Source organism: Lynx canadensis, chromosome B3 (assembly GCF_007474595.2).
Source record: "Lynx canadensis isolate LIC74 chromosome B3, mLynCan4.pri.v2, whole genome shotgun sequence".
In the NCBI taxonomy this organism is placed as follows: domain Eukaryota; kingdom Metazoa; phylum Chordata; class Mammalia; order Carnivora; family Felidae; genus Lynx; species Lynx canadensis.
The window spans coordinates 53,155,637-53,175,927 of record NC_044308.2 but is presented as its reverse complement, the minus strand read 5'-3'; the positions used below and the strand labels follow the sequence as shown (position 1 = coordinate 53,175,927).

General features: G+C 37.1%; 1 protein-coding gene across 2 annotated transcripts in view; it reads right to left on the bottom strand.

The window, feature by feature from the left end:
- Nucleotides 1-20,291, bottom strand: part of TRPM7 (transient receptor potential cation channel subfamily M member 7) — a 123,779-nt gene that overhangs the window by 95,189 nt on the left and 8,299 nt on the right. For both annotated transcript variants that reach the window (XM_030318202.2, XM_030318203.2), the window contains exon 2: nt 6,053-6,132. In XM_030318202.2, coding sequence (XP_030174062.1) covers nt 6,053-6,132 — 80 coding nt within the window. The remainder of the gene's footprint in view (nt 1-6,052; nt 6,133-20,291) is intronic.

The window sequence follows — 20,291 nt, the reverse complement described above, 5'->3', positions numbered from 1 at the left end:
CATTATTTTAAATACAATTAGTTGTGACAAAAACCAGAAACTATAAGAGAAAAAGACTGATAGATTTAACTACATAAAAATACACTTTATTATGTGGCAAAAATATGTCACTCATAAAGTCTAAAAAGAAACTGAGGAAAAAATAATTGCAGGCAAAAGGTTAGTTTCCCTACTATATAAAGAGTTTCACCAAATCTACATAAAAAAGGAAAATATATGGATACTTCATGGTAAAAACACATATGAAAAGGTATTTGATTAGAAAAGATTTTTTAACCTTTAAGACAGTATCTTGGAAAGAACAGAGATATGTAGACTCATGTTGGTGGGAGTATAAACTGATACAATCTCTATGGAGGCCAATTTGGTAATACCCATCAAAATGAAAAAAATGTAAACTCCTCAAATTCTAATACCAATACTAAAAGTATAGGCTAAAAAATATTTGTAGCAATATACAAGGTTGTTCATTCATTACAGCATTTTTTTTCTAATAGCAAAAAGAAAAACAGAATAGCTAAAATGTTCGTTAACAAGGGACTACTAAAACAAATTATAATCCAGATATATAATTTAAAAGGATGAAACAATTAAGAAAAGTGGTTACTGCCAAAATAATAAACACACTGGGTTAAATGGTATGTAATTAAAAGGGGAGAGGAAGGAGTAAATACACATCGGCTAGGACATGCAAAGACCATGCAAAGACAGTATCTGGCTATCTCTGAAAGGTATTCCAAGAATTAGTAACATTGGTTTTCTTTAGGAAAGGGAACTTATAGTTAAGGCACAGTGGTAGAAAGGAGCCTTTCACTTATAAATTTTTATATCTTATAAACCCATGTATTAATAAACCTATTTATATGAACAACTGGGTGGCTCAGTAAGTTAAGCATCCGACTTTGGCTCAGGTCATGATCTCACAGTTCATGGGTTTGAGCCCATGTCAGGCTCTGTGCTGACAGCTCAGAGTCTGGAGCCTGCTTCAGATTCTGTGTCTGCCTCTCCCCCACTTGTACTCTCTCTCACTCTCTCTCAAAAATCAACATTAAAAAAAAATTTTTTTTAATTAAACCTATTCATAAAAAAACTAATTTTAAAACTCAACTAGTGTAGGGGTGCCTGGATGGCTCAGTCGGTTAAGCGTCTGACTTTGGCTCAGGTCATGATCTCGCAGTTTGTGAGTTCAAGCTCCACATCAGGCTCTGTAAGGACAAGCTCGGAGCCTGAAGCCTACTTCGGATTCTGTGTCTCCCTTTCTGTCTGCCCTCCCCTGTTCGTGCTCTGTCACTCTCCCTCTCGAAAATAAAAATTAAAAATTAAAAATAAATAAATAAATAAATAAACCTTAAACAAAATTTCAACTAGTATAGAAGGAAATGACCAGCTATCACTGTTTAAAAATTATGCCTCATATGGATGGCTAAAGCCAAAGATACTTAATAACAAAATGAGACTTAACACCTAATGAGTACTTTTATTGTTTCTACTGCAAAATGAAATTAATGAATTTATAGGAAATAAACTCCATATTAATAATATAATCTACTTTTTTAATAAATCAAAAACATAATTTCCTCCCAAAGAAAGAACAATGCCTTACTTTGAAATGACACACTGAACTAAGGAGATCTAAATTCTAATCCCACCTTTATGAATTATTAGTCATGTGACCTGGGAAATATCACTTCTGCTCTCTGGTTAAGAAATGTAGTATTACATTGTAACAAAACATCTATAATAATTAGAAAGAAATTCAAATTGATTCAAAAAATAATGACTGGAAGAGACATTAAGATGATCTGTTTTGGGGTGCCTGAGTGGCTTAGTCAGTTAAGCATCCAACTCTTGATTTCGGCACAGGTTGTGATCTCATGGTCATGAAAATAGAGCCCTGTGTCAGCGATTCTCTCTCCCCCTCTCTCTTTGCCCTTACCCTGCACATATGCATATACTCTCTCTCTCTCAAAAAAGAAAAAAATAATAATGTTTTAATTATCTAAAAGACATTTACAGAACCTACAAAAAATTGAATATAAAAAGATAAAAAATGTTTTCTCAAAAATCAAATAAATGCAAATTTAAAACATACATTATTTTCTACTTAACACTTTTTCTTGAAGATAATGAAAAATGTTACTCTAATCAATATTTAATAAAGTAAGCATTCTTGTCACTACTGGTAATAATATATATTGCTTTAATCCTTTTAGAAAGTCTTTTGGCATTACATACCCTAAGAGGGGGAAAAAACCTTAAATACAGGGGTGCCTGGGTGGCTCAGTCAGTTGAGCGTCCGACTTTGGCTCAGGTCATGATCTCACGGTTTGTGAGTTCAAGCCCCACTTCGGGCTCTGTGCTGACAGCTTGGGACCTGGAGCCTGCTTTGGATTCTGTGTCTCCCTCTCCCTCTGCTCCTCCCCTGCTCACACTCTGTCTCTCTCTCAAAAATAAATAAAGATTTAAAAAAATTAAAGGAAAATAAAATTGACAAAACCTGTTTATTCTGACTGATTTGTGGTAAGTAAGAAATTAAAAAAAAAAAACCTTAAATACAAAAAAAGTTTTATCCTCTAAGGTCTTCATTATGGCCTAATTTTACTTTATAATGGTTAAGAATTGAAAACCACCCAAATCTGCCGAACAGTGGAACAGGTATGCGAATTATGGCATATACACTAACAGAATATTAGTATTACCATTCTTATAAAATATCTGCAATATCAAAAAATATATTACTATAACATTTTGTTAAAGAGCATATACCGTATTTTACAGACTAAATGTAGCAGTATTTTAAAACAAAACCTACTGAAGAAATAATAAAAGTAAATGCACCAAAATGTTATTAATAATGACTGCCTTGACATACTGAAACTCTGAGTACTGAACCAACTTTCTGATTCTCAAAAGTTTTCAAAATTTATCATGTACATGGCTCTTCTAACAGATACTTGTTTAAGAGAGACATATATTCAAATAGAGTTTTCTCACTGTCAAAGAGAAATGTTGAATTCAAACAGCAGGTTTATGAAATGTAACAAACAGAAGGTTTAGAAATTCCATTCAACAAATATTTACTAAATACCCACTATGAACAATAACAGTGACAGATGCTATAATTTAAAATACACCAGTTAATAAAAAATTACCCATTTCCCTATTTTTCTAAAAAGTTTTATTATTGATGTATAGTTGACATACCACTGTTATATAAGTTTCAGGTATACAACACAGTGACCAACTATACTGAAAATGCATACCACAGTAAATTGTCCCATTATTATAATATTACTGACTATACTCCTTATGCTGTACTTTTTTTTTATCTCTGTGACTTATTCATTTTATTCATTTATTTCATGCATCTCCCCACCACACCCCTCACCCTCCACCCCATCTACTCTGGAAACTACCAATTTGTTCTCTGTATTTATAAGTCTATTTTTATCTGTTCTGGTTTTCAGAGTCCATATATGAGTAAAATCATATGGTATTTGTCTTTCTCTGCCTTACTTATTTCTCTTAGCATAATACCCTCAAGGTCCATCCATGTTGTTACAAATAGCAAGATTCCATTCTTCTTTATGACTAAGTAATATTCCACTGTATGTGTATACACACACCACACACCCACACACCCACACAGTATCTTCTTTATTTATCTATTGATGAACACTTATGATGCTTCCACAGCTGGGCTACTGTAAATAAGGCTGCAAGAAATACAGGAGTGCATATATCTTTTTTAATCAGTGTTTTTGTTTTCTTTGGGTACTAAGTAGTGGAATTCTTGATCAAATGGTATTCCTATTTTTAATTTTTGAGGACCACCACACTTTCATGGTCACTGTATCAAATTACATTCCCACAAACAGTGCAAAATGGTTCCCTTTTCTCCACATCTTTGCCACCACTTTTTATTTTTTGTCATTCTGATACTAGCCATTCTGACTAGTAGGAGATGAGGATAGCTCATTGATTTTTTTTTTTCTTTCCATTGAGGCTTTGATTTTCATTTCCCTGATGATTAGTGACGTTGAGCATCTTTTCATGTATCTGTTGGCCATCTGTATGTCTTCTCTGGGACAATGTCTATTTGGGTCTTCTGCCTAATTTTAATCAGACCATTTTTTTTTGCTGTTGAGTTATAGACGTTCTTTATACATTTAGGACACTAACCTCTTACCAGATATATCATTTGCAAATATCTTCTCCCACTCAGTAAGTTGCCTTTTATTTTATTAATGGCTTCCTTTGATGTGGAAAAGCCTTTCATTTTTGTATAATCCTAATAGCTTATTACTGCTTTTGTTTCCCTTGCTTGAGGAGACATTTCCATAAAAATGTTGCTAAGGCATATATACAAGAGATTACTTGCTTATTTTCTTCTAGGAGTTTAATGATTTCAGGTCTCACATTTAAGTCTTTAATCCATTTTGAGTTTATTTTTGTTTATGGTATAAGAAAGCAGTCCAGTTTTATTCTTTGCATGTAGCTGTCCATTTCTCTCAACACTATTTGATGAAGAAATGGCTTTTTTCCCCACTGTATATTTTTGCTATCTTTCTCACAGATTAATTGACCATATAAGCATGGGTTATTTCCGGGCTCTCTATCCTATTCCATTAACCTCTATTTTTGTGCCAGTACCATACTGTCTTGATTACTATAGTTTTGTAGTATATCTTGAAATCTGGGATTGTGCTAACCTTCAGCTTTGTTCTTCTTTCTCAAGATTGCTTTGGCTATATAGGGTCTTCTGTGGTTTCATATAAATTTTAGGTTGATTTATTATAGTTCTGAATTTGGCTATGTTTTGATAAGAGTCATATATCAAATGGAAGTAAAAGTTGCAGAGAAGTTAACTGCGCAGAGAAGAAGATTTGGCAGGAGATGAGAAAGGTCAGAAGATTCAAAATTCTTTCTCAACTAATTTTTCCTAAGTGCCTGTAAAGAGAGGTTCTCTGTATGCTAGGAACCTCTCTGCATGACAGGAAATAACTCTATCTTTGATTTGCCCTTTTAAACTTTTTTCTATTTTTATGCCTCAAAAAAAAAATTATGAAAAATGTTACTTCAGTAAATACCTCAATAGGTCAACTTTTTCTTGAATTTTAACTAGCACCTTTACTTTAAAATTTTTCTATTACCAAAACCATTTTAAAGACCAAAAAGTCAATTAGAGATGCCTATAACCTCTGACAACAGGTTTTCTAGGAGATGCTGAGTTCTATCTACATTTTGGCAAACAAATACAGCAACTATTAGGTTTGCATTGGTTTCTTTAGCATGAACCATAGTGTTGGGTACTCAAAAGATGTTTAATAAATATATACACATTTTTAAGTTCTCATTATCAGTGAATCAGTTAAAAATGAGTCTTAACTGCCCAACTTTGTAACATACTAGTATGATCTGGGGGAGTACAGGGATGGGGGAATACTCTGAAGAAGTAAACATCATTAAGAACTCCAGGGTGCCTGTGTGGCTCAGTTGTGAAACATGTGACTTCAGCTCAGGTCAGGATCTCATCATTTGTGAGTTAGAGTTGCACACATCAGGTGAGCTTGAGCCCTGCACTGGGTGAGCACAAGCCCTGCTTTGGGTAAAACATGAGCCCCGCTTTGGCTGAGCCCCAGTTCTCTGTGTCTCTCTCTGCCCCTCATGGGATCCTCTGACCCTTGCTCACTAGCCCCCTCTCTATCTCTCAAAAATACAAAAAATAAGAACTCCAGAATACTGATATTGTGCTAAGGATATCTCCTTCTCTCAATCTTAAATTAACAGCATGCACAAAAGTTAACAATAATTATAACTATTTTACTAATTTTGGCTTTTATCTGTACTGACAGCTCAGAGCCTGGAGCCTGGAGCCTACTTCTGATTCTGTGTCTCCCCCTCTCTCTCTGCCCCACCCCTGCTCATGCTGTCTCTCTCTCAAAAATAAATAAGCATTAAAAATAATAATAATTTGGTTTTTAATAAATAAACTCCAATATAATTTACATCTAAATTTCTAGAAGAACCCAAGAAACAAAGGTATGCTTACCTGTGAGGGTCTTTGGAACTTGGTATAATATATACACATTCCCTCTTCGTCAAAGTGCTTTCTATCCAGGATTTCTGGGACTGAAACAAAAAGTTTTAAAAGATGGTTTATAAATTAACCCACCAATACTACAGTAAAATAGTGTAATGATAAATACATAAAAACAAACAATTCCATACTATTTAATTTTTTTCCCAATCCAGTAAATATTTACCGTTAAGTATATAGTAAAGGCTTACTGAAGATAGCATACCTAAAATATCAGAATGAGTCCATTCAAGTCCATTGTTATTTGGATTACTAAATCAACATGCTGTGAAGATACTATTGCTTCATATAATGTGAGAAGGAAAATCAAGTTTGAGATTCCCACTATGGGCCAAAAACCTCAAGAGGGGGCAGTATGATCCTGGGAAATGGATCGTTTAAAAGCCAATTAAAAGTGACCGTCATTAAAAGATATCAAACAAATCCTAAAAGAAAAATATCAGGAAAAATAGAGACTAAACTTCAATAGAGATAGGGCAAGTTATTACATGATTACAGATGTCTGATTCACCAGACTGCTGTAACAATCTTAAATCTGAATAACCAAATCAATAGTCTCAAAATATATAAAGTGAAAATTTAACAGGGAAAATAAGACAAATTTAGGATCACAGTGGAAGATTAAAAAATTCCATCAATTACTGTAAAATTTGAAATAATTTTTAAAATTTAAAAGATATTTTATTTTGGAGAAAGAGGGAGTATGAGTGGGGGAGAGGGGCAGAGGGAAAGAAAGACAGTATCTTAAGCAGACTCCACATACAGCATGGAGCCCAATGCGAGGCTCAATCCCACAAACCATGAGATCATGGATCTCAAGAGTCAGATGCTTGACCAATTAAGCCACCCACACACCCCTAAACGATTTTTTTTAATTAATTTTTTATATCACTACTTAAGCTTCTCCCAGGATCCTTAGACTCTTAGACTCTGGATCCTTATCCTGCTACTGGCGACTGATTACAAAAGGATGAGGCATTATGTACTGGGACAGACAAAACTCTATACATTATAATAGATTAAAGACCATTGGTTCCATCCTCCATGTAATATATCAGTATTAACAGGACAGTCCAAAAAGGAAGAGCCCATGTTCTAAAAGGAAACCTCTAGGAGAAGAAACATAAGACAAAATTATGATGGGTGAAGTTTTGCAGGGTCCTCTCAAATCCTTCAGGTACCCTAACGATAAAACTTAGTCTGTCCCCCAATGCTAATTCTGGTACCAAAATCCTGTCTCTCCATCCAAAATGTCCATCTCCTACGTCAATGGTTCTTTATTTAAATATACTCACTTAGGTAGGAGCAAATTATACCATAATCTCCTGGTTATAAAAAAACACAGGATGACCGCTAGAAGTCAGGGCACTGAATCAGCAAAATATCTTACATTCTAAAACTCACTTAGCATAATCCCTCCACCATTCCCTAACTACTCCATAACTATTCCATAATAGAACTAGACAAAAACAAAACAATGACCTCTAGTTTCACTTTAAAACCCTGACCACAGAGGCACCTGGGTGTCTCAGTTGGTTAGGCAACTGACTTCGGCTCAGGTCATGATCTCACAGTTCATGAGTTCGAGCCCCGCGTCGGGCTCTGTGCTGACAGCTCAGAGCCTGGAGCCTACTTCAGATTCTGTGTCTTCCCCTCTCTCTACCCCTCCCCTGCTCATGCTCTGTGTCTGTCTCTCAATAACAAATAAACGTTAAAAAAAAAAAAAAACTCTGACCACAAACCTCAAATGCTCCTTAATGATGCCCAATAATCGCACAATATTTCTCTGGTCCATTTTCTCATTCTCCTGTATGATTTCACAGTATTTCCTTCTTTCCTGAAACCTCTAACCCTCCTTTCCCATTCTTAATCTCAAAAGATGACCTCACTTCCCATTTAACTGAGCAAATTTAAGCAACAAGAACATGTACAACTTCCATCACATCTAGCCACTAATGAGCCCATATATTCTGCTTTCCTTCCTGTGACTATGTTTACTTCTATTTAAGTCCAACCACTCCTCTTGCATCCTAGGTCCCACACACCTCACGAAGTAAAGGTCACTCTCTACCAATTAATTTTTTTTGTCCTTTATTAACTCATTCCCATCAACATGCAACATGCTACCAACTCTCATTTTATTTTTTATTTTTATTTTTTTTAATTTTTTTTTCAACGTTTTTTATTTATTTTTGGGACAGAGAGAGACAGAGCATGAACGGGGGGAGGGGCAGAGAGAGAGGGAGACACAGAATCGGAAACAGGCTCCAGGCTCTGAGCCATCAGCCCAGAGCCCGACGCGGGGCTCGAACTCCCGGACGGCGAGATCGTGACCTGGCTGAAGTCAGACGCTTAACCGACTGCGCCACCCAGGCGCCCCCCAACTCTCATTTTAAAAAACAAACACAACAAACTTTTGTTTGACCCCACCTTCTCCTCAAGTTAACACTCCATATTTCTGCCTCCACCTACAGTACAGATCACAGGTAAAAGTTTTTCCCTCTTTTCTTTTCCTCCCATGCTTTCTAAACCCCACTCCAGTCAGACTTTCAAGCCAACCATTCTTTCTCTAAATCCAAAAATCAATTTTCAGGACTCATCTTCACTGATATATCAGCAGCATTTAACAAAGCTGATCATTCTCACCTACTTAAAACATCTTCATGAGTTAGTTTGGTTTTCTTCTCTTCACTGCTCACTCCTTCTACCTCCTTTGCTGATTCCTCCCTTTATCTCCCCAATCTTTGGAGTTATTTTTCCCAATTATATTCACTCACATCCAGTTTATTATCAATAACTAGATGACTCCCAAATTTATATTTCTACACTAGCTCCTTCCCTAAACTCCATGCTCATATATTCAACTGCCTACTCAACAGCTTTACTCTGATGTCCAAGAGGCATCTCAAACTTAAGATGGGGTATCTGGGTGGCTGAGTTGGGTAAGTGTCCGTCTCTTGGTTTCAGCTCAGGTCATGATCTCATGGTTCATGAGATGAAGCCCCGTGTCGGGCTCTGTGCTGATAGCATGGAACTTGCTGGGCATTCTCTCTCTACCTCTGTCTCTGGCCCTCCCCTGTGTGCATGCTCTCTCAAAATAAACAAACAAACAAACAAACAAGACGGCCTAAACTGAACTCACCTTTCATTGAAACACTTATTTCTTAGTCTTTCCCATCTCAGTAAATGGCAACTCTATTCTTCCAGTTCTATTTTTTAAGGCAAAAATCTCAGTGACATTCTTGATTTCCTCTTTATCTACTTCCCCTATAAAACCCCATGAGCAAAATCTGTCAGGTTGCCTTCAAAACACATCCAGAATCCAGCCACTTCTCACATCTTCACTGCTACTATTCTGATCCAAGCCATTACCACCTTTTGCCTGGCTTACCAGAAATCACTCTATCACCCTTGCTACTTTACAGTCTATTCCTCAAGAGAGATAATCGTTTAAAAATATGTCATTATGTCACTTCTCTCTCAAGACTCTCCAATGCCTTCACGTCTTACTTAAGAGTGTTATAAAAGCCAAAGTCCTTACAATAGCCTTTAAGGTCCTAGTGCTTTGCATCTCTGCATCCTGCTTCATTACTTTGATTCTATCACCTCCTTCAAGTATTTGAGCAAATGTCACTTTCTCAGTGAGGCTTACACTATTTAAAAATGCAGTTTCCAACACCATTCCTCACAGTCTTATGGAACTACAAAGTAATAGGGCCATCATCCCCAGGATCACATTTAAAGCACTGTCCTGAGAACCAAAAGATCTGACCATGTCAGTTTAAACTACTAGTATATTATTCCTAATCTAGACCTTTCTCCCACTCCACAACCATACACTGAAACTAAGGCAGAGCACATGTAACTGAAAAGACAAGACATTTCATGGAATTTCTGCTTGTAACTTAAAAAAAATATTTGGTAGTGCTACTCTAACATATGATGATGTGAGGCTGAACTTCTACCAAAACCAACTTAACCTGCTGCTTAAAACTCATGAAATTTTCATTATGCTATTATTAAGAAACACAGGATTCAGGAGTAGTGCTGAAATTACATTATGATTTGCTTAAAGTCTGCATCTCTTAGGGGCACCTGGGTGGCTCAGCTGGTTAAGCATCTGACAGGCTCAGGTCATGATCACGGCTCGTGAGTTCGAGCCCCACGTCGGGCTCTGCTGACAGCTCAGAGTCTGGAGCCTGCTTTGGACTCTGTGTCTCCCTTACTCTCTGCACCTCCCCTGCCCCTCTCAAAAATAAACATTAAAAATATATATAAAGTTTGCATCTCTTAGACAAATTGGAAATGGTTTGTAAAAAAAGAAAAGGCAGGTTAGTGATTGTACTTATTGCTATACGCTTATTGCTTGTTCACTTATTAATATAATTCAGATACAGATAATATGGGAAAGTTTGGTCATTTTAAACATAAACTTACTATCACCCAGCAATTCCACTCTGAAGTATCTTTCCAAGAAAAAGAAAAACATGTCCACACACAGACTTGTATCTGAATGTTCACAGAAGCAATATTCGTAACAGGCAACAAAATAAAATATTTATATAATAGTATACTACTTAGTAAGAGGGACAAGCTAAGGATAACATGCAACATTGCTACACCTCAAAAACATTACACTAAGTGAAAAAAGGCACATAAGATTATGTAACTGCATTTGCATGAAATTTCTAGAAAAAGACAAAAACATAGGAACTGTTAAGTTTAGTAAATGCCTGGGGCTAAGAGTAAGAGGAGTGATAAACTGCAAACACATACTAGGAAACTTTGGGAGAGGAGAGAAGTGTGCTAAAACTGTATTGTGGTGGTTATAAAACTAAATTTACTAAAAGCCATCAAACTTGTATACTTACAGAGGGCAAATTTTAGAGTATGTGCATTATACCACAATAAAGCTACTTGAAAGGCAGGGGAGGGTTAAGAAACATATAAAAACAGAATTAAGAGAACAAATGTATGTTTAATCAGAGTTCCAGAAGGAGAAAGAATGGGCAAAGGCAATGTTTAAAGAAATGATAAGAATTTCCCAAAACTGATGAAAAACGATTTGCAGATTCTGAAAACCCAACATGAAGATAAAGAAAAAAGTTATTAAAAGACAATAAAGTCAGAATAAGTTAGAGGTAAAATATTCCAGCAATGATCTTCTATTACAGTTTCAAGTTTATAAAACACCTCAAGCCATATGTTTTCAAATACAAAGTGGTTGTTTTGCTGTGTTTTGCTTTGTTTTTAGTAATCTCTATACCCAACATGGGGCTCCAGTTCACAAACTCCAGATCAAGAGTCACATGCGTTTCTGACTGAGCCAGCCAGGCATCCCTGACAGTGGTGTTTACAATTTGCTTTGTATAACAAATGAAGATCAAAGGAGTACAAACCCATGGGGGCAGGGGTCTTTCTAGGCTCAACCAGAAATAAAGACACCACCCCCCCAAAAGACTCTCATAATCCCATAGCTACATTTGGCATGGCCTCTTATAAAAACAGATTGGGGTGGGGCGCCTGGGTGGCTCAGGGTGTTAAGCGATGGACTCTTGATTTCGTCTCAGTTCATGATGTCATGGTAGTGAGATCAAGTCCCAAGTTAAGTACTGCATAAGCCCAGGGCCTGCTTAGGGTTCTCTCCTTCTGCCCTTCTCCCACTCACACATGAGCGCTCACTCGCTCTCCAAATAAGTGAACATTAAAAAAAGGGGGGGGGGTGTGCCTGGGTGGCTCAGTCGGTTGAGCATGTGACTTCAGCTCAGGTCATGATCTCACAGTTTGTGAGTTCAAGTCCCACATGGAGCTCCACACTGACAGTATGGAGCCTGCTTGGGAATCTCTCTCCCTCTCTCGCTGCCCCTCCCCCACTCATGCTCTCTCACACTCAAAATAAATAAACTTAAAAAAAAAAAAAAAAAAAAAGACTGGAGTCACAGACTACCAACAAGGCAGCATCAACTATTCTTGTTTGGTGGGAGTCTCTGGATCAAACATGCAACAGACAGCTTAAGTGCAAGGTGACAAGATACACACTGAGCAGGTACAGGATCTGCCCTTGCCTCATAAACCTCAAAAGCCAGTATCTCTTGTTAACAGCTTCATAAATGACAAAGTCCCCCACAAAGGAAATGCCCAGTACAGGAGTCACTGAACAAAGGGATACCCAAAGCTATGACTTACTTCTCTATTAGCCAATATTTTTGGTTTCCCAATTCATATAAATTTACCCATATGTCACATAAAAAATGTTGCCTAAAAACACAGTTGACATTGTATCTTTTGTAAACCCTTTGCCCAAAGTGCATATAACAAGAGGTAACTTTAATTAGTAGATAGTGCGTTTTTCAGGCACTGTTCTAAATGTTTTATATGCGTTAACTCATCCTATTCTCACAGTAATCCTATGAATTGGGTGCTATAAGTATTCCCTCATTATAGATGCACAAACTAGTTAGACACAGAAGTTAAGAAACTGCCCAGAGTCACACAGCTAATTGTTTGCCCTGACTCCAAAACCTCTACTGACTTTTCAAGAGAAATTTAAGATAAGCATTTCAAGATCACTTGATGATATGCTTTAAATAAGCCACTGAGTAAAAATACATTAATTACTTTAAAAGGGGAATGCCTAGGTGATCATTTTGTGTATAATTTTCTGAACAGGATTGCTTCTTGGCCCTTTGACTAAGATCAAGGGTAATTTTCTGAACATGGAGTGGGGGGGCGGTGAAGAACAGAAGGGCTTAACATACTTCTCCCAAAAGGTATTGTTAATTACTAACTACCGCTAACCAGTATTAGCTTTCCCCCTATTCTGTTCCTAGCCTGCCTAAAGCAACTTCAGCTATAGTTATTCAAACAGGGTTGGGATAGGGGCAGATTCCAACAATTTGGACTGCTCTACAGCAATGAACTAATGGCCCAGTTAAGTCTAAATGCTGGTTTGCAAAACTTTGGGTATGTACCCATTGAAATACTCACAAAAATGAGTCACAGGTATATACTTTTCATAGCTATGCCTTCCTAACTGTTAATAAAAATATTTCACATTTTTATTTAAGAGATGGTTCTATATGGAAAATAAGGAATCCCAAGTAGAATTTAACATTAAGAAATGATCAGAGCTCTGGATAGGAAGATTAATTAATTAGGGAGACAAATAAAAGTAAACTAGAGCCACCAGTATTTGTGGGAGGGGCAATGGGGTTCTGGACTAGTAAAGGAATGGATACAAGAGACAATTTCCAAATCCTTTACTTTAGCATGATGCCTTGTTTTTTTTTTTTTTTAATTTTTTTAATGTTTATTTTTGAGACAGAGAGAGAGAGAGAGAGAGAGAGACCGACCACTAGTGGGGGAGGGGCAGAGAGAGAGAGAAGAAGACACAGAATCCAAAGCAGGCTCCAGGCTCCAGGCTGTAAGCAGAGAGCCCTAAGCGGGGCTGGAACTCACAAACCTCAAGATCTTGACCTGAGGTGAAGTTGGACGCTTAACTGACGAGCCATCTAGGCTTCCCTGCACGATGCCTTTTTTAACAAAACTACAGAATGATTATTAATATAGTCCTGGTTTCCCATCTTTTCTTCAAATTCACTTCTACCATTATTTTTCAACAAACGTGTGCAACTTACTGGGCCCCTAATGAACACCGCTTCTCTTAAACTGATGTTCCTTCAATTTCAGACTTAGAGAAGTATGGCTATACTCTAAATGGGGAATCAGCAAATAGTGATGGTAAATGTTTTAGGCTTTTAGACCACATACTGTCTCTGTCATATATTGTTTTGTTTTTTAAACTTTAAAAAATGTAAAAACTGGGGCCCCTGGGTGGCTCAGTCAGTTAAGCATCTGACTTGGGCTCAGGTCATGATCTCACCATTCACGAGTTTAAGCCCTGTGTCAGGCTTGGTGCTTATAGCTCAGAGCCTGGAGCCAGCTTCAGATTCTGTGTCTCCCTCTCTCTCTGCCCCACTTGCACTCTGTCTCTCAAAAATAAACATTAAAAAAAATTTTTTTTTAATGTAAGAACCATTCTTACCTCAAAGCCATACAAAACAGGCCTTGGCCATATTTGGCCCACATGGCATAGTATACCAAGCCATACTCTGAATCCCACAAATATATGGACTTACACGTTCCTACTGAGTCCATTCAATCCAAAAAGCATGTGCCAAGCCCTTCAAATTATTCTCCTACACTGTTTCTTGGACATTAATATCCCTTCTACCCAGTTCTACAATCCCAATAGATCCTCGTATTAAGAGTTGCTTTTCAATGAGGGGTGAAAAAAAAAAAGGTGGGACTGAAGAATTTTAAATGTTCATTAACAAAGTTATTTTTCCTGTAGGAATTTCAAAAGAAAAACATTTAAAATAATCATATATTTATAGATGTTGTGTCATCTATAAATATATATAAATCATATATAAGTCCTATATAAATAAAATAAATGAAATAAATAAAAAATACAATAAATCATATACAAATTGTATATATATAAAACAATAAAACCTAAACATCACTGAGCAAAAAAATCTAGTACTTTGAGTAGATATACTAGTTTTTTTCCAGAAATAATGGTCTTTTCCAATCACCATCAACCTAAGACACTTCAGCCACTTTTAGTATTCATTTTGTAACTACTCAAAATAGGAGTGCTACTGAATTTTAGGACATAACACAAATCTTGCTCACAAATTAGTTTCATTTTATCATTCTTTTTCTAAACAGATAGCCAGGGGCGCCTGGGTAGCTCAGTTGGTTGAAAGACCACTCTTGATTTGGGCTCAGGTCATCCCAGGGACATGGGGATCGAGCCCCACGTCGGCTCCACACTCAACATGGAATCTGTTTAAGATTCTCTCTCTCCCTCTCCCCCACTCATGCACACACTCTTTCTCTCTCTGAAATAAAAAAAAAATAAAAAATAAAAAAATAAACAGCCAGTGCTATCCTTTCAAAACCTCAAACTTTCCACAGTAGTTTCTAATTGGCATATCCATCCAAAACTTTAGTGAAACTGTTTGCTAAGTAACTTAAATCATGTCACTCTTGATGCTCACAAATTTTGACCAAATTTTGTGTCTGTAGGGACATCAATGACATTAGTATGTTTCAAGACTATCTCTTATAGCTTCCCCTAACTTTAATATTCACCAATTTTATTTCAAGGGCTTGCGGTCTTCTCACTTTGTGTAGCTGTCAAATGTAAATATATGCTCTCCACACAAAGCATTCCTGTGCATGGCCCTCATTTATTACATTAGGGACTGGCCTCAGACACCTGAGAGTCACATACCCCCAGGTGATGGTTATAAATCCCTCCCAACGATAGGTTTATGCAAGTTTTGGAATTCTGAGTTTCTTCCCTGCCATCACATACCCAATGAAATGTGCATGGATTTTAAACATATATTAATTTCTATTTTTATACTTCTCTTCTCCTTGTTTTGCTGGGCTGCATTACTGAATTTTACCAAGAGGTGGCACACTATGAACACAAACCAGAAAATTCCTAAACTTAAATGTTTTAGGTAAAGTAAAAACTAACTATAATCACAGAATGTTAGCACTAGAAATTAACTTAAAAATCACTTCGTGATATTCAGTAGTGAAAGCGCAGAAATTCTGGAGTCTGAGTAACTGGAGTTAGAATTATAGCTTTGTTGTTTACTATCCATGCAACCTTAGGCAAGTTTCGGACGTTGTGACCTAATAACAATACCTATCTTATAATGTTGCTCTGAAGATAAAACAAAATGATCCACGCGAGGCGTTTCAGCAGAATGCCTAACACACTGTCAAATCTCAACAATGCTTCAAAATTCTTTAAGTTATAAATTCTTCCTGTCTACCAGCAATAAGGGGCACATACATTATAAATAAACCCTCTAACCTCATCCACTGTCTCCATAAATTAGTACCAGCATATCTCCTTCCTGCCTACATGCTAATGGTAAAAATTGGGGGAAAAAATTAAAGACTGCTTTTTTCTACTTCAAGGCAACAACTGGAAATCAATCTACTTTTAAAACTAAATACACTCTATGATTCTATATATTAATATTAAAAAGGAGCTGCTAGCTGTTAGCTCTAGCAGACTAACCCTCCCACAAATAACAGCCATAAACTTTGGACAAAATAAAAACAAAAACAAGCAAACAAACAAACAAAAAAACAACTAGTTTACATACTAAAGACCCAAAAGCAGGCAGAAATTGAATGGAGTCTATTAAAAATGAAAGGACAGCACTGAATGAGTTTCCCAGTTTTTAAGGCTTTTCTGTAACAGGCCCCACTCCATACCTACTGAACATCTAAAACTCCAATGGAAATCCCAGAGTCTTACTGGCTTAAAAAAACAAAATATCAAGTTCAAGGTGACAAAAGCAGTTGGAAAGCGATGGGAAAAGTCCTTCAAAGGAGAAAGTCACATAAAGGGTGCCCCAACCTACGGCCGACCCACGAAAAATGTATGCACAGTACAGACTCCAAGCAGCCCAATTAAGAATAAAAGAACTGAACGGACACTTTGGCTGCCCACAATGAGACAGAGTATGGAATCTGAGTACAGTCAAGTAAATCAACTACTATCTTAATCTATTCTGAGTGCCATAACAAATACTATAAGCTAGGTGGCTTAAGCAACCAAAATTCACTTTCTCACAGTTATAGAAACTGTAATCCAACATCAATCAAGGTTCCAACAGGGTTCATGTCTGATAAAGACTCTCTCCTTGGGCTGCAGACAGCTATCTTCTCACTGTGTCTTCACATGGTACAGGGCAAGCTCTCTGGTGTCTCTTCTTATAAGGGCCTTACCCTCATGACCTCATCTAACCCTAATTACCTCCCAAAGACCCCATGTCCAAATGCCATCACACTGGAGGTTAGGGCTTTAACAAAGAATTTAGGGGAGAGTGGCACAAACACTGAGTTCATAACAACTACTTTAAAAAGAATCAAGTCTTCAGAAGGGGTGTAACAGAACTCAGAGTCTAAAAGGTAACATTCACAGTGTCTATTACACAATTCAAAGTGACGAGACTTAAGAAGAAATAGGAAAATGTGACCCACACTCAAAAAAAAATTAAAAAGGGGTTTACATACTAATAAAATGCATATACTTAAAAATTAAATGACGTTACAGACCTAGAAATTCTGAGTTATGTGAAACATTTGTACACAGGTCAATATGCCTGCCAACAATGGCACAGGCAGTGACAAAGAAAAATTAAGGCTAGCCTAAAGCAAAATGTTGAAATAGGCTGGCACTCTGACTTCCTCTATCTTTCTCCCTCTATCTAGAGCCCAACTCATTTGACCTTCTGGCATTCTTAAAGGCCATTACTCTAGAGTTCTGCTCTTATTCTTAATTGGCTCCCAACTACTTAACTAATTCACTAATAATTAGGTATCACTGGTAATTCAGATGTGAATTCTCTGAGAGGATCTTAAAGACACTACTGAAAAGTCTCTGTGGAATAACAAACAGTTGGTGAAGTTTTATATATTAAAAAAATTAAACTGAATCAAATTCCGACTATAACTATGTTTGTAAAGAGAGTCTTATTATATCCAACCTTATTTTCTGTTTTGCTTTCCTGCTGACCTCATGGAGATTGCTACTCTGGTTGTTTAACAGTCCAATATTACCCTAGACTTATGAAACAGAAAATGTTTGATGAAGAACTGTGAGCAGTTGCCATCACACTATATCTTGGGAGTCTACGGTACTAAATAAATGAAGACAAGGCACAATTGAGTCTAAAATGTGGCCAACCTGAATCTAGCTCAAAGAGTAGTAATTTTTTCCTTATGTATTCTAGAAAGAGTCTTACCTAGAGTAATTCATTTTAATATAAAGAATTATTAATAAAATGAAAAGGGATCAAAACTCATCAAGATAAAAAAGATAAGGGGCGCCTGGGTGGCGCAGTCGGTTAAGCGTCCGACTTCAGCCAGGTCACGATCTCGCGGTCCGGGAGTTCGAGCCCCGCGTCAGGCTCTGGGCTGATGGCTCAGAGCCTGGAGCCTGTTTCCGATTCTGTGTCTCCCTCTCTCTCTGCCCCTCCCCCGTTCATGCTCTGTCTCTCTCTGTCCCAAAAATAAATAAACGTTGAAAAAAAAATTAAAAAAAAAAAAAAAAAAAGAGTACACTTTAAAAAAAAAAAAAAAAAGATAAAAAAGATAATAAGCATGTTGGCCAAGGGTCACCTGGATGGCTCAGTTGGTTAAGCATCGAACTTCAGCTCAGGACATAATCTCATGGTTTGTGGGTTTGAGCCCATATGGGGCTTTGCACTGACAGTGTGAGGAGCCTGCCTGGGATTCTCTCTCTCTTCCTTTCTTTCGGCCACCACCCCACCCCCCATGAACTTAAAAAAAAAATAAGCATGTTGGCCAAAAAAACTTTTAATTTTTTGTTATTTTTTTTTTAAAGAGAGAGAGAGAGCACGAATGGGGAAGAAGGGCAGAGGGAGAGGGAGCAGAGAAAATCTCAACCAGGCTCCACACTCAGCACAGAGCCTGACATGGGGCTCAATCCCACAACCCTGGGTTCATGACCTGAGCTGAAAGCAAGAGCTGGATGCTCAACCAACTGAGCCACCCAGGTGCCCTCAAATTTTTAATTGTTTATGCCAAGTTATTTTACCTAGACACCTAAGAGTGCTAAAAAAACAAAATAAATATACCGACACAGGAACAGACAGACAGAACAATGGAACAAGCTGCTTGGAAACAAAAACTTACCTTGAAGGAAACTTTTGTTGTATGATGGAGAGAACAATATGAATTAGGAGAAGATATGATTTATTCTGTGTACATGAACTATCACACTAAATCCAAAAATGAATACTACATGGATTAAAGTCAAAATGTGAAAAGCAAAACTTTAAAATTTCTACCAAAAAAAAAAATAGAATAACTTTATGACCTCAGGAAAATAAAAGGCACATGCTATAAAGAAAATACTGATAGGGGCACCTGGCTGGCTCAGTTGGAAGAGCATGAGACTCTTGGTCTCAGAGTTGTGAGTTTGAGCCCCCCATTGAGTGCAGAAATTATTTAAATAAACTTTTTTTTTTTTTAAAAAAGGAGAAAATACAGATAAATTATAACACTAACATTAAAAACCAAAGTACATCAGGGCACCTGGGTGGCTCAGTCAGTTGAGCATCTGACTCCAGGTTAGGTCATGGTCTTGTGGTTGGTGGGTTCAAGCCAACGTCAGGCTCCGAGCTGATGGCTCAGAGCCTGGAGCCTGCTTCAGACTGCTTCAGATTCTGTGTCTCCCTCTCTCTGTGTCCCTTCACCATTGTGCTTGGTCCCCCCATCTCTCTCTCTCTCTCTCAAAAATAATAAACATCTGGGTCGCCTGGGCGGCTCAGTCGGTTGGGCATCTGACTTCGGCTCAGGTCATGATATTGTGGTCTGTGACTTCAAGCTCTGCATTGGGCCCTGTGCTGACAGCTCTGAGCCTGGAGCCTGCTTCAGATTCTGATTCTGTGTCTCCCTCTCTCACTGCCCCTCCCCCACTCACTCCCTCAAAAAAAAAAAATGAATAAACGGTAAAATTTTTTTTAAATATAAACATTAAAAAAAATGTACATCAACAACCTAAAATAAGTAAATAGCTTACCACTAACCAAGTAAAAAGTTAAGAAATTTTTACTCTACTAGCCTTTTCTACAGGCTAGAAAAGATATTTGTAGCCATAAAGTACCACCCAAAAATATGCAGAATACATAAAGAACTTCTACAAGTAAATAAGAAAAAAATAATCCAATAGAAAAATGAGCAAAGACTATAAATAGGCAATTCATCAGAGACAAGGAAACCATAGCCAAAAACTCATAACCTGAAATAATACTCAGTATTAGTAATCAGTAACATGCAAATTAAAACAATGAGGAACTACTTCACATTCATGAGTCTGGCAAAATAAAAGAATCTAATCAATGAAGTGTGGCAAAGATGTTGGCAGAATTGGAAATTCTCATATACTTTATAGGGAGTATAAACCACACAACTACTTTGGTCAACACTTTGGTAATTATCTCTAAAGTTGAAAATGCACCCACCCTACGATTTACCAATTCTACTTCTAGATATATGCATCTTAGAAAAATTCTCACACTTGTACATTAGATGATACATACATGCACCATTATTTGTAAAAAAA